Here is a 13,310-nt window from a genome sequence, read left to right as displayed (position 1 = left end):
ACTGAGCAGTGACATCGATAATTGAGGATATTATTGTAGATTTAGCTCATGTAACAATTTATTGTTGCTTTATTCATAGAAAAATGGTTTGTTGTGAATGATGGTCCTACCCACAATTGTCCAACCCAAACTGAAAACAGTCTTAGCACAGCAGTTGCAGGCAATAAACCAGGGCTTAGCAACTGGCCGGTTTTGAGCGCGAGTACTCGGGTCTGCTCAGGCACGTGCTCGCGAGCAGGTGCAAGGTCGTGGAGTAGGGAGGGAGGGAAATGCGCGCGCACGTTTGAACAGGGCCGCAGCGTGCCTATTGAATTCGTGCCGACTGTGTAACGTTTAAAGTACTACGATCAGCTCGAACAGTCACTTCGCAGGTTTAGAATCATGTCAAATCACCGTTGTGTAACCCCAACCATGTTTTCGCAGTTCAACCCCCATTGGGAGGAATTGTATCTGTTTACGGTAAAAGATGGTGTTGCAAAATGTTTAGTACGTCACAAAATGCTGAATTCTTTTAGGAAATTTAATTTGCAGCAACATTGTATGTTGTACCACGCGAAAGACTACGGAAGTGGAAAATGTGATGGACCGGATCGTGCACAGGAAGTTATTAAACTTAAAAGGAAGCTATCCGAAGAAGATCTGGACGACGAAGAAAAATCAACTGAGGCAGCACTCAAAGTGAGTTACAAAACTGCTTTGCTTTTAGCAAAATCCCTGTGCCCCTTCACTGATGGCGATTTAATAAAAGAATGTTTGGTAGTTGCAGCGGAACATTTGTGTCCATCTCAAGTTGAACAGTTTCCGATTGTGCCATTATCTAACATGACCATTGTGCGTCGCATACAGGACATGGCAGACGACGTCTAGAGCCAGCTTGCAAATATCTGTAAAGATTTTATGGCGTATTCTCTAGCTCTGGACAAAAGTGTTGATATCACTGGAACAGCGCAGCTTGCCATATTTATTAGAGGTGTTAATAGAGATCTTCAGGTGAGGGAGGAGCTCCTCGATGTAGTAGCCATGAAGAACACTACAACCGGAGGTGATATTTTAAGTAGTGTTGAAGAAAGTGTTGTCGTGGAATTCTTTAGTTTCAGTGTCGACAGACGGTGCACCAGCAATGACAGGGAGAAAATCAGGTTTCATTGCGCTGTTGAAGGAGAAAATGAAAAAACTGACCGTGCCGAATGAAATAAGGGGCGTTCACTGTGTGATCCACCAGGAAAACTTATGTGCAAAGAGTATCACTCTAAAAAATGTGATGAGTGTTGTTGTTCGTACAACCAATTATATAAGGAAGCATGGGCTACAACACAGACAATTTAAAAGCTTTCTTGAGGATGTAGAAAGCCAGTATGGTAGCCTGCCTTATTACAGCGAGGTCCCCTGGCTTAGTTGTGGCGAATTATTAAATTGATTTTTTTCCCTATTAGATGAGATAAATATGTTCATGGAAATAAATAACATGTGTGTTCCTGAATTGAAAGAGCCTTCATGGAAATGTGATCTCGCGTTCTTAGCAGATTTAACTAGCCATCTGAATGCTTTGAACATTTCACTGCAAGGTAAAGATCTGCTAATTACTCATTTCATAGATCGAATATGAGCTTTTAAAATGAAATTGACACTTTGGGTGAGTGAGCTGGAAACAGGAAATCTAGCTCATTTTCCTAAATTATCATCCATGCAAGATGTTCACAAAGACTGTGAACATTATTCACATAGTTTAGTTGCCCTTAAGGAAGAATTTGATCAACGCTTTCAAGATCTGACAGCACTAGACAGTGATTTTGATCTGTTCTCCTCTCCATATTCAGCGAATATTGAAGAGATTCGTCCTGAGCTGCAACTAGAACTTATTGACCTGCAGTGTGACAGAGAATACAGAGACAAATTTCAGAACAAGAAAAACATTTTGGAATTCTGCAGACACTTCCCTCAGGATAGATTTCCTCATTTGCACAAACTGGCGGCTACAATAATATCAATGTTCGGTTCCACATATGTTTGTGAACAATTGTTCTCTGGAATTAAATGTAACAAGACGCGCCTGAGAAATGCATTGTCTGATCAAAATTTAAACTGCACGTTGCACCTACAGTGCACAAGAGCAATTACTCCGAACATAGACGCAATTCTAAAGGGCAAAAAGTACAAGATAACAGAAAATCCCACACTTCAGTGACACCTTTTATTGTGTAACAGTTCACAAATTAATACGAATGTAGAGGCATACACTAAGCTAATAAAATTATGTGGCACGTGTACATTCTCCTTTATTTGTTTAATCTGTCGCAGTAATCGTGAGTGATATCCCTGCAGGTGGCTGCGGATTTACATTGACTGGCGACAGCTGTTGTGTGCCCCTCGTGACTCTCCCCTCTGGTCCGGTAGTGGGGGTAGCGTGCTCACACTGCTCCGTGCTCGCACCTGGCTGCTCACAGCTTGCTCTGCGAGCACGTATGTTGTGAAGTCCTGCAATAAACAGTTCACTCCATCACATTCACTGTAAATATCGCTATGTTCACAGCTCACAACCTCATAAACTGAAGACTAGCTTTGAACAATCCTATGGGCATGATCCTACCTCAGAACTAAAACGCATGTATCCCCAGGCCATTCTAGCCCACCTTACCTATACAGCTCCCAACGCACAAAGACCATGATCTCTTCCTTGCGTGTCCTCCCTGTGTTTTGTCATCTGACATACTGCTCTACTCAAATTAACATCCATATACTTGACCGTCATTCCGTTAAAAAACACTTTCCACAATATACAAATACTTAAACTAAATACCTTGCACAATTCTGTATCCACTTATTCTATTACAGAGTTTTTTATTTTCTTGTTACAGTTATTTTTATTTTAATGTATTGCATGAACCGGAACAGCAATCGCTCGTCAGAACAACTACTTAATTCTTTCTTGCTCATTTTGCATTATGTTATTCAATTATTCTACAGTTATTAATACATAAATTTATTATTAAATAAAGAGAAAATGAAATATCGGAACAAATTACCCATGCAGAAGCTAGCAGCTTTATTGATTTGTGGATGACTCCATTTTAGGTGTACAGTTTCACCAGTTACGTTACACTCAGAGAAGTACTATAGCACAAGTCATTGAAGGAAATATTGTATAAAGATAGGTGTAAGAACTGGTGTTTGCAAATAAATTGCAACTATTCATGAAGATGCAATGCTAGTTCTTTTGCTGATGGTACAGGTATAGGAATCAACCCAACAAGCAAGAATCAGCTGTGGAAATTGTAAATAATGTCTTTCAGAAAATTATTAAGTTATTCTCTGCAAATGGACTCTCACTAAATTTTGAAAAAACACAGCTTATACAATTCTGTACAGTAAATGGTATAACATCACTGATAAATATAGACTGTGAACCAAAACTGTTGCTAAGAATATTCAAAATTTCTGGTTGTGTGCATTGATGAGAAACTGAATTGGAAGAAACCCGTCAATAATCTGCTGAAATGGTTAGGTTCAGCTACTTACGCTAGCAGGGTTATTGCAAATTTTGGTGATAAACATATCAGTAAATTAGCCTTCTATGCATATTTTCATTCACTGGTTTCATATGGCATCATATTTTGGGGCAATTTGTCATTAAGAGAGAAAGTATTCATTGCACAAAAGCGTGTAGTCAGAATAATAGCTGGAGCACACCCAAGATCACCTTGCAGACATTTATTTAAGGAACTCAGGATATTCATTGTACCTTTGCAATACATATATTCACTTATTAAATTTGTCATTAAATCTCACTTTGGCACAGAAAGGGGTGAATTATGCTACCACAAAAATCTTTGGTCATTTGCCAAACAGTATTAAAAGTCAGACAGATAGTCAATCAACATTTAAAAGCAAATTGAAAGATTTTCTGAATGACAACTACTCCTACTCAATAGATGAATTCTTAGATATGAAGTAGTAAAACAAATTGATTAATTAATTATTTTGTGTAAAGAAAACTTATGTTAAAGTGACACATTCCACATCATTATGAAATGTTGTATTCATGACGTATGGAACAAGGATTAATGTATGTGTGTATGTATGTATGAGTTCTACTGAAATTAATTGACAAATGGAAGAATAAAAGAAATATAAAATAGGAAGTGAAAACTTAAAAAAAATAACAATCCATTAGGTTTATAGGGAAATTTGCTACCTCTGATGCAGCCTTTGAAAAACTTTCGCAAGCAAACTTTCTAGCACTGAAACTTGCTTGACATGTTCACAAATCTAAAGTTGTGCACGTCACAAAACATATAGTATTCTGTGACTACAATATCAGTGAGGCACAATTCGACTCATGCTTGCAAAACATGGGAGAGTGTCATGGAAATAGTGAAGAAACTAATCTGGCAGACGCATGAATATAGACACAAACTATTCTGAGAAAGTCTACTTACCAAGTTTCAAGAACCAATTTTTAGTGATGAATCTAAGAATATACTACAACCCTACATATTACTGCCATACAGATCGCGAGGACAAGATTAGACTAATTATGGGCCAGAGGCGTTTAAGCAGTCATTCCTCCTGTACTCCATATGTGAATGGAACAACGGGAAGTACCTTCTGACCATGTGGTTCACATTGGTTTTGAATGATTTGAGTAAATGTAGATGCAGATAGTCTTCTTGCAGCTAGAAAATTATCCATCCATCCACAAAGGTACTTGTACACACATTAAGTACCATCATATACTGTATGTTAATCTAAATGTGGCCTATGTCAAAAAACCTTAATTAATTTTTAAAAAATCAGTGCCAGGATGAGCACTTGTCAGCTATACGTAAGTTATAAAGCTCATAATAGTTTGTTGTAAGAGAATTTTACTGTGTGGGTTTGAAACAGGTTGAGAGTTTCTCCTACTTTTATGTAAGTCCCTGCCTGAATGTTTCTGAATGTCATGTTAAATAAAACTGTCATCATTTCCAACTTTGCTTACCTGTCTCTACCGGTTTTAGTGGTTTCGAGATGAAGTAACAAAAGAAGAGGAAGAAATGCCTGATGAGGTAGTCAATCTGTTACTGGGACTTGTAGAGCCCCTTCATGAAGCACACACTGCTTTGCTTCGTGAAGTGGAACAGAGACTCGCAACATGGGAAGGACGTGGAAATGCACATTTAAAGGGTGACTACCAGCGTATTGGGGACATTTTTCTGAAACATATGTCTGTTCTTCCAGTGAGTAGTTCATTATCTCTCTTTGGTTTTTGGTTCCTCTGCTACATGTTGCTACTTTATTTGAAGGTGCTATGTTTTTATGAGCCTCTAACACAAATTTTCTATTGTTAACTGGCATGTTATAGAAGTTTTATTCTGTAAGCTATTTGTTATTTTGATTAAAGTGCAGGAATTTACTGCTCTGAGACAGAATAATCACATAATAAATTATTATAAGTCAATCTCTAATTGTACATGGTTATAAAATGACGATATGAATGAGTAAAATCCAGACTTTGTTTAGTAACTTTATTTTTCTTTACATATAGTTATATGATGAGTATCTGGCAATGCACCTAATGGTACTACATCAACTTGATGCAGCATTTCGGCGTAACAAGAAGTTTGAACAGCTGTATCGTGATTTTGAATTACAAAAGGTGTGCTACCTTCCACTTACAGCATTCATCCTCAAACCATTGCAAAGGCTTTTGCACTACCAGAATTTGCTTGATCGTAAGTTCCATCGAAGTATTTCTTTTCTGATCTTAGCATGTAACCATCATAGTGTATTAACTTAGTATTTTATGATGTAAAGGGTTACATCATTTGCTGTATGCTGCAGTGTCAGTTAATAGGTATGTGTAGTTTTATTTTTCGTTTTGGTCCACCCAGGCTAAACAGGCTGATTCAAATTGTTAAGACATTGGATTTGTGTTCAGCAGGATGTTTGGTGCTGACATCACTGTCATCCAAGCCTTTTTGTTTTCTGTGGCTGCACTGAATGGTGATAAGTGAACCATAGACTGGTCAACAAATGACGTTGTATCCAGTTTGCTTTGTCCCATACAAGCTTGTGATCTATCCATAATGACCTCAACTTTTTCAGTGCGTTCTTCAACCTATCGTTCACAATTCCTTCTGTTAGAACATTAGAGAGTTCGACTTTTGACATTTTATATGATCCGTACTCACGTATGGATCACTAATACACCTGCCCAATATCCTGAAGGGCTCCTGCGAGCATGAAGAAGTGCCGCAACACAATGTGACATGGACTCGGGGCTAATGTCTGAAGTAGTGTTGGAGGAAATTGACACCATGAATCCTGCAGGGCTGTCCAAAAATCCATAAGAGTATGAGGGGCTGAAGATCTCTTCCAAACACCACGTTGCAAGGCAGTCCAGATATACTCAATAATATTCATGTCTGGCAAGTTTGGTGGCCAGAGGAAGTGTTTAAATTCAGAAAGTGCTCCTGCAGCCACTATGTAACAATTCAGGATGTGTGGGGTGTCACATTGTTCTGCTAGAATTGTCCAAGCCTCTCAGACTACACTATGGACCTGAATGGATGTGGGTAATTAGACAGGATGCTTGCGTACGTGGCATATGTAGACGTAACAACAGTCCAATATCACTCCAACTGCACATGTCCCACACCATTACAGAGCTTCCAATGGCTTGAACAGTCCCCTGCTGCCATGCAGGATCAATGGATTCATGAGGTTTTTTTTCATACCCGTACACGTCCATCTGCTCGATACAATTTGAAATGAGACTCTTCTGACCAGGTAACATCTTTCTAGTCATCAAAAGTCCAATGTCAGTGTTGATAGGCCCAGGCAAGGAATAAAGCTTTGTGTCGCGCACTCATCAAGGGTACGCAACTGGGCCTTCAGCTCCAAAACCCCATATTGATGATGTTTTGTTGAATGGTTCGCATGCTGATGATGCTATAAATCTGCTGCAGTTTGCAGAAGGATTGCACTTCTGTCATGTTGAACAATTCTCTTCAGTTGTTGTTGGTGCCGTTCTTGCAGGATATACTGGCCACAGCGATGTCGGAGATTTGATGTTTTACCGGATACCTGATATTCACAGTACACTCATGAAGTGGTCGTACTGTAAAATCCCCACTTCATAGCTACCTCAGAGATTCTGTGTCCCATCGCTCATGTGCTGACTGTAGTACAATCTCAATAACCTGCCATTGTAGCAGCAGTAACTGATCTAACAACTGTGCCAGGCACCTGCTGTCTTATATAGGCATTGCCAGCCACAGCTCCGTATTCTGCCTGTTTACATATCCCTGCTTTTGAATATGCATGCCTGCACCAGTTTCTTTAGAGCTCCAGTGTATAAACATAGTGCCCTACAGAAAACCTCCCACACTTGGAGTACATAGAGATTTTTGACATTTAGAGATGATTATTCACATCGCTAGTTTAGCGGATTGCTTGCAGTGTGTGAAGCAAAAATGGTATTATGTTTGTTTACATGGCCATTTTCTGCAGCAACTATTAAAATCTGTTACTATATGTTATTCGTCCTGAGCTGACTGCAATATAATTGAAAAGAATTACATCATATGTGTTTTGCTTTTACTTATAAAGCATCTTTCGTGGTTATACAGAATAACTAAGGAAGATGCTTTATAAATAAAAGTGAAATGCATCTGGTGTAATTATTTCTAATTAGATTTCAGTCAGCTCAAGACAGATAGCCTATAGTAACAAAAATGATATTCTTTGCTCCACCTGATGACAGTAATAATGGTTTATTCATAACAAAAATATGGTTATTGACAAATAGAAAGAAGAAGGGGTATGCATGCACACTGTGAACCAGAACACTTTTTCAGACAGTTACAAGACTTGCTACAAAATTTCCAGGCTATTTTAAATATTATTGAACTGAAATAGTTTAAAGATATAAAGATTTGACCCAACATTATTAGTGTTTGTACTACATCTGCAATTCATTGATTTTTGTGCTGATATGCTATCAGAAAAATAAAAACAATAAAATAAGTGAAACAGAGGAACTAATTTCCAAAAATTATTACACCTAATGCTTCCAGAATGAGATTTTCACTCTGCAGCGGAGTGTGCGCTGATATGAAACTTCCTGGCAGATTAAAGCTGTGTGCCAGACTGAGACTGGAACTCGGGACCTTTACCTTTCGCAGGCAAGTGCTCTGTGAGGACAGGGCGTGAGTCATGCTTGGGTAGTTCAGTTGGTAGAGCACGTACCTGCGAAAGGCAAAGGTCCTGAGTTTGAGTCTTAGTCCGGCACACAGTTTTAATCTGCCTGGAAGTTTCATATCAGCGCACACTCCGCTGCAGAGTGAAAATCTCATTCCGAAAACATCCCTCAGGCTGTGGCTAAGCCATGTCTTCGCAATATCCTTTCTTTCATGAGTGCCAGTTCTGCAAGGTTCGCAGGAGAGCTTCTGTTAAGTTTGGAAGGTAGGAGACGAGGTATTGGCAGAAGTAAAGCTGTGAGGACTGTGCATGAGTCGTGCTTGGGTACCTCACTTGCCCGCAAAAGGCAAAGGTCCCGAGTTCGAGTCTCTGTCCGGCACACAGTTTTAATCTGCTAGGAAGTTTCATACCTAATGCTATCCATTGTGAAGTGGTTGTCATGATCTTTGTGTCCCTGGCCCCAGATAGCTATGCATACAAAACCAACTGAAATAAGTGCCTGTTTAAATTTGCCTCTTGTGGGTCTTACTCTTGAAATTATCTTGTAAGCTCACAACAAGTGTTATTTCCTGGGTATGGTGATATGATTGTTAGGATACGGGCAAAATTCGGTCTGTCTGCAAAATAGATTGCTTATAAAGCACTTATGTGACCCATCATAGAATATTGCTCATTTGTATAGGATCCACACCAAATAGAATCATTAACAGACATGGAATGTATATAAAGGAGAGGCAGCACCAGTGCTCACTTGTTTGTTTGATCCACAATAAAACATCAAGTGAATACAGAGAAACGTCAGTTGGCAGATGCTTGAAGACAGACACACACTGTTTCTTGAAAGAGTAAAAAGTGTCAAGAAGGAGTATTAAAGGAAGAGTCTGGGAATATACTGCAGCCATTCCCTGTGTGTTGCTCTGATGTGATTGAGAAGATGAGATGAAACTAACTACAGCTTGCACAGAGGCATTTAGAAAGGCATTTTTCCCATCATGTGTACATGAATGGGAAGAAATCATAATATATGTTACAATGGGAGGTACCCTTGTTCCATCTGTACCATGTGCTTGACTGTGGTTTGCAGGGAGAAGGAGGGGGGGGGGGGGGGGAGAGAGAGAGAGAGAGAGAGAGAGAGAGAGAGAGAGAGAGAGAGAGAGAGAGAGAGAGAGAGATGCTTGATTTTTCTTTCATGCTGTCATGCCATTGACAGTGTATAAAGCATGATGTCTCTTATTTATCCTGCAAAGTCTTATTTTGTTTAAGCAATTACTCTTTTTTCATTTGAAGGAATCTCTGTGTTTGAAATGTTGAATATGTTGTGACTTATCAGTCAGCTTAGTAAGTGGGATATTTTCTATCTATATTTTAAATTTCGTATATAATTTCCTTTCTTTGAACATGTAGCACATTTGGATAGGATATTAGGTTAAAATAATGTTCACCTGTGTACAAAGCTAGAACTTACTTGTAATTATTACATTCCAGGACTGATTCGCCACTACGGGAAGGATCATTTGGATTATGAAGACTGCTGTGTAGCAAAACAGAAATTGTCAGCTACTGCACAGAAAGTTCCAGCAGCTTTGCAGCACTCAGTAAATATTTCAATTTTGTTTCCATGAATTGCTTGCTTTTACCATTCAGTATTGAAACATTACAGATTTACTGGTTATATTTTATCAAATGGAAACTTCAATTGGAAAGAGGTATCAAAATTACAAGGAAACAGAAAGACTGACCTCTTCTATCCTACAGGAGGCAAAATTTCTTACCATTTTCTACTGTTGCATGTTTAAGATCATTTGGAGGCCATAGCACTGATGAATTGTGGAATTCCTATTAAGCAATGTGTTTTAATACATTTTTAAATGCATCATTTTTCTTACACACAATAGTGGAAGGTATTGTTGTTGTTGCAGTCTTCAGTCTGAAGACTGTTTTGATGCAGCTCTTTGTGTTTCTCTGTCCTGTGCAATCCTCTTTATATACGAATAACTACTGCAACTTACATCCATCAATTGAACCTGCATACTGTAGTCAAGCCGAGGTCTTCCTCTCCATTTCCTTCCTTTACCAAATTGATAATTCCTTGATGTCTCAGGATTTATTCTACCAACAGCTCCATTCTGTTAGTCAAAATAAAAAGTGACAAAATTTTGTTTCAGTTATTTAAACTCTAACAAATGCTATGCACATTGGTTTTTGAACCATTAACTGATCAACATAATAAACAGCAGTCAAGCCACTGGAACACTAAACCTACTACTCACAGTTTACGTTCATTTCCCTCATTCACATAGCAAGGAAGAACCCATGTTTAGACAAGTAAATAGCTAAATGTCATCCCTTGTTTGGTGCCCCACTCCAGCGAGAAAATATGAAATCATCTAAAGTTGCTATTCAGCAAAGTATCTAGACCAAGCTGTTCCAGCGTGAGTGCCTGTGTGTGGGCAGCTGGGTGCCCACAGGCAGAGATGAGCAATCAGACAGCCCCAACCTTTGCTACCACATTCCTCAGCCGGGTGCTTGTGGGCAGGGCTCGGCAAATGGCATGTTCACACAACAATAAAAGGTGCAAACATGGTGCAACAGGTTCACTAGGTGGGTAGCCTGTACTACCTGTGGGCTAGCTGATGGGTGCTGATGGGCATGGGGAAGTGTTGGAACAGTCTGATCTAGACTGTCGGATTGTTTAGGTGAATGCTGTCTTGATTCAACTCCAGGTAGTTCCGGTGGGTTTTAGTGGGAAATTCTCAATGAAATTATCCAGTGGTTACGTGCTTTATACAAGCAAGAGGAATGTAAAAAATGATGTCCGTATTATAACACTAATATGCATGTTTGGATAACATGCACGCCCACACACACACACACACACACACACACACACACATACATATACAAGGGGGGGGGGGGGGGCAAATGTTGGGTTCTGCTTCACTCCAGTCTGTGTCATTCGTCTCAGCACTGTCACCCTCTTATACGGTATACTGCCATTGATCCCCCAAATCCCTTACTGGAATAACATTTAAAATTTTAATGTCGTAAGTAGAACATATTCTTAAATTATTTGTATAAGAACTGAACTGATATCAAATGGAAAATTAAGACTGTGTTGTCAGTTTTTACATACGTAATACAAACAAAAGTTCCCTCAAAATGAAATCACTTGCCAGTCAAGCAGGTCTCACTTTGTTAATCACATAACAAAGCAGTGTTCTGTTTTCAGAAAATACTGCACTGACAACCTGCATCAAAACATATCGTCATACTGTCAGTCAGTCTCGAGTTGAATACATACACAAAAAGCAATGGAACAGAAAGTTTCCTGAGAATACAAGCACTACTCATATATGTGTGAATGTGTGTGTTTTCTATTTCAGAAAAAGGACTTTCTCCAAAAGCATAATGTTTTAGTAGTCTTGTGCCTGTCTGTGACTCAACACCTCCTCTACGTGATGAGTAGAAATCTATAATTTCCATATTGTTTTTACAGTAGTGGGAAATGGTTGATAAGAGGACAGGGATTAATACTGACAGTGCTGTAGGAAACCCAGAAATATCAGTTAAAGAGTGAAAAAAATAAAAAATGCCTCCCACAGGTCAGAGTATTAAAATCCTAATGGTTACCTGCCAAAGCATTTGCGACAAAGTGCCAGAGTTTGAAGCACTCGTGAAAAGCAGTGGCACTCACATAGTACTAGGAATAGAAAGTTGGTGGAAACCTGAAATTGATAGCAGCTAGATTTTTGGGAAAAACTTAAATGAAGTTTGGTGGCAGGAGGAACAAGACTTCTGATCAGGTGAATACAGGGTTATAAATACAAAATCAAATAGGGGTATTGCAGGAGCAGGTTTAATAATGAATAAGAAAAAAGGGAGAGCAAGTAAACTACTATGAACCACATAGTGAATGCATTATTGAAGCCAAGATAGACATGAAGCCCATGCTTACCACAGTAGTACTAGTTTAAATGCCAACTAGCTCTGCAGGTGATGAAGGCATTGATAAAATGTATGATGAGATAAAAGAAATTATTCAGATAGTGAAGGGAGATGAAAATTTAATAGTCATGGGGGACTGGAATTCAACAGTAGGAAAAGAAAGAGAAGGAAAAGTAGTAGGGGAATATGGAATGGGGGTAAGGAATGAAAGAGGAAGCCACCTGGTAGAATTTTGCACAGAGCATAACTTAATTTTAGCTAACACTTGGTTCAAGAATTATGAAAAAAGGTTGTATCCGTGCAAGAGACCTGGAGACACTGGAGGGTTTCAGGTAGATTATACAATCGTACGACAGAGATTTAGGAATCAGGTTTTAAATTGTAAGACATTTCCTGGGTCAGATGTGGACTCTGACCACAATTTATTGATTATGAACTGTAGATTAAAACTGAAGAAACTGCAAAAAGGAGATGGGACCTAGATAAACTGCAAGAACCAGAGGTTGCACAGAGTTTCAGAGAGAGCATTAGGAAACGATTGGCAAGGATGGGGGAAAGAACTACAGTAGAAGTAGAATGGGTAGCTTTGAGAGATGAAACAGTGAAGGCAGCAAGGGATCAAGTAGGTAAAAAGATGAGGGCTAGTAGAAATCCTTGGGTAACAGAGGAAATATTTAATTAATGAAAGGAGAAAACATAAAAATGCAGTAAATGAAGCAGGCAAAAAGGATTACAAACATCTCAAAAATGAGATTGACAGGAAGTGCAAAATGGCTAATCAGGGGTGGCTGGAGGACAATTGTAAGGATGTAGAGGCATATATCACTAGGGGTAAGATAGATACTGCTTACAGGAAAATTAAAGAGACCTTTGGAGGAAAGAGAACCATTTGTATGAATATCAATATCTCAGGTGGAAAAAAAAGTTCTAAGCGAAGAAGGGAAAGCAGAAAGGTGGAAGGAGTATATAGAGGGCCTATACAAGGGTGATGCTCTTGAGGACAATATTATGGAAATGGAAGAGGACATAGATGAAGATGAAATGGGAGATATGATACTGTGTGAAGAGTTTGGCAGAGCACTGAAAGACCTAAGTTGAAAGAAGGCCCTGGGAGTAGACAGCATTCCATTAGAACTACTGATAGCCGTGGGAGAGACAGCCCTAACAAAACTCTTCCATCTGGT

General features: G+C 39.0%; 1 protein-coding gene across 1 annotated transcript in view; it reads left to right on the top strand.

Moving 5' to 3' along the window:
- LOC126458053 (FERM, ARHGEF and pleckstrin domain-containing protein 1) overlaps nt 1-13,310 on the top strand; it is a 761,742-nt gene that overhangs the window by 699,721 nt on the left and 48,711 nt on the right. Inside the window, exons 15-17 of the mRNA XM_050094851.1 lie at nt 4,998-5,216; nt 5,525-5,711; nt 9,667-9,776. Coding sequence (XP_049950808.1) covers nt 4,998-5,216; nt 5,525-5,711; nt 9,667-9,776 — 516 coding nt within the window. The remainder of the gene's footprint in view (nt 1-4,997; nt 5,217-5,524; nt 5,712-9,666; nt 9,777-13,310) is intronic.

The sequence above is a fragment of the Schistocerca serialis genome, chromosome 2 (genome assembly GCF_023864345.2).
Source record: "Schistocerca serialis cubense isolate TAMUIC-IGC-003099 chromosome 2, iqSchSeri2.2, whole genome shotgun sequence".
NCBI lineage: Eukaryota > Metazoa > Arthropoda > Insecta > Orthoptera > Acrididae > Schistocerca > Schistocerca serialis.
Note: the sequence above shows the minus strand (reverse complement) of the source record. Positions and strands in the feature narration are given on the sequence as shown.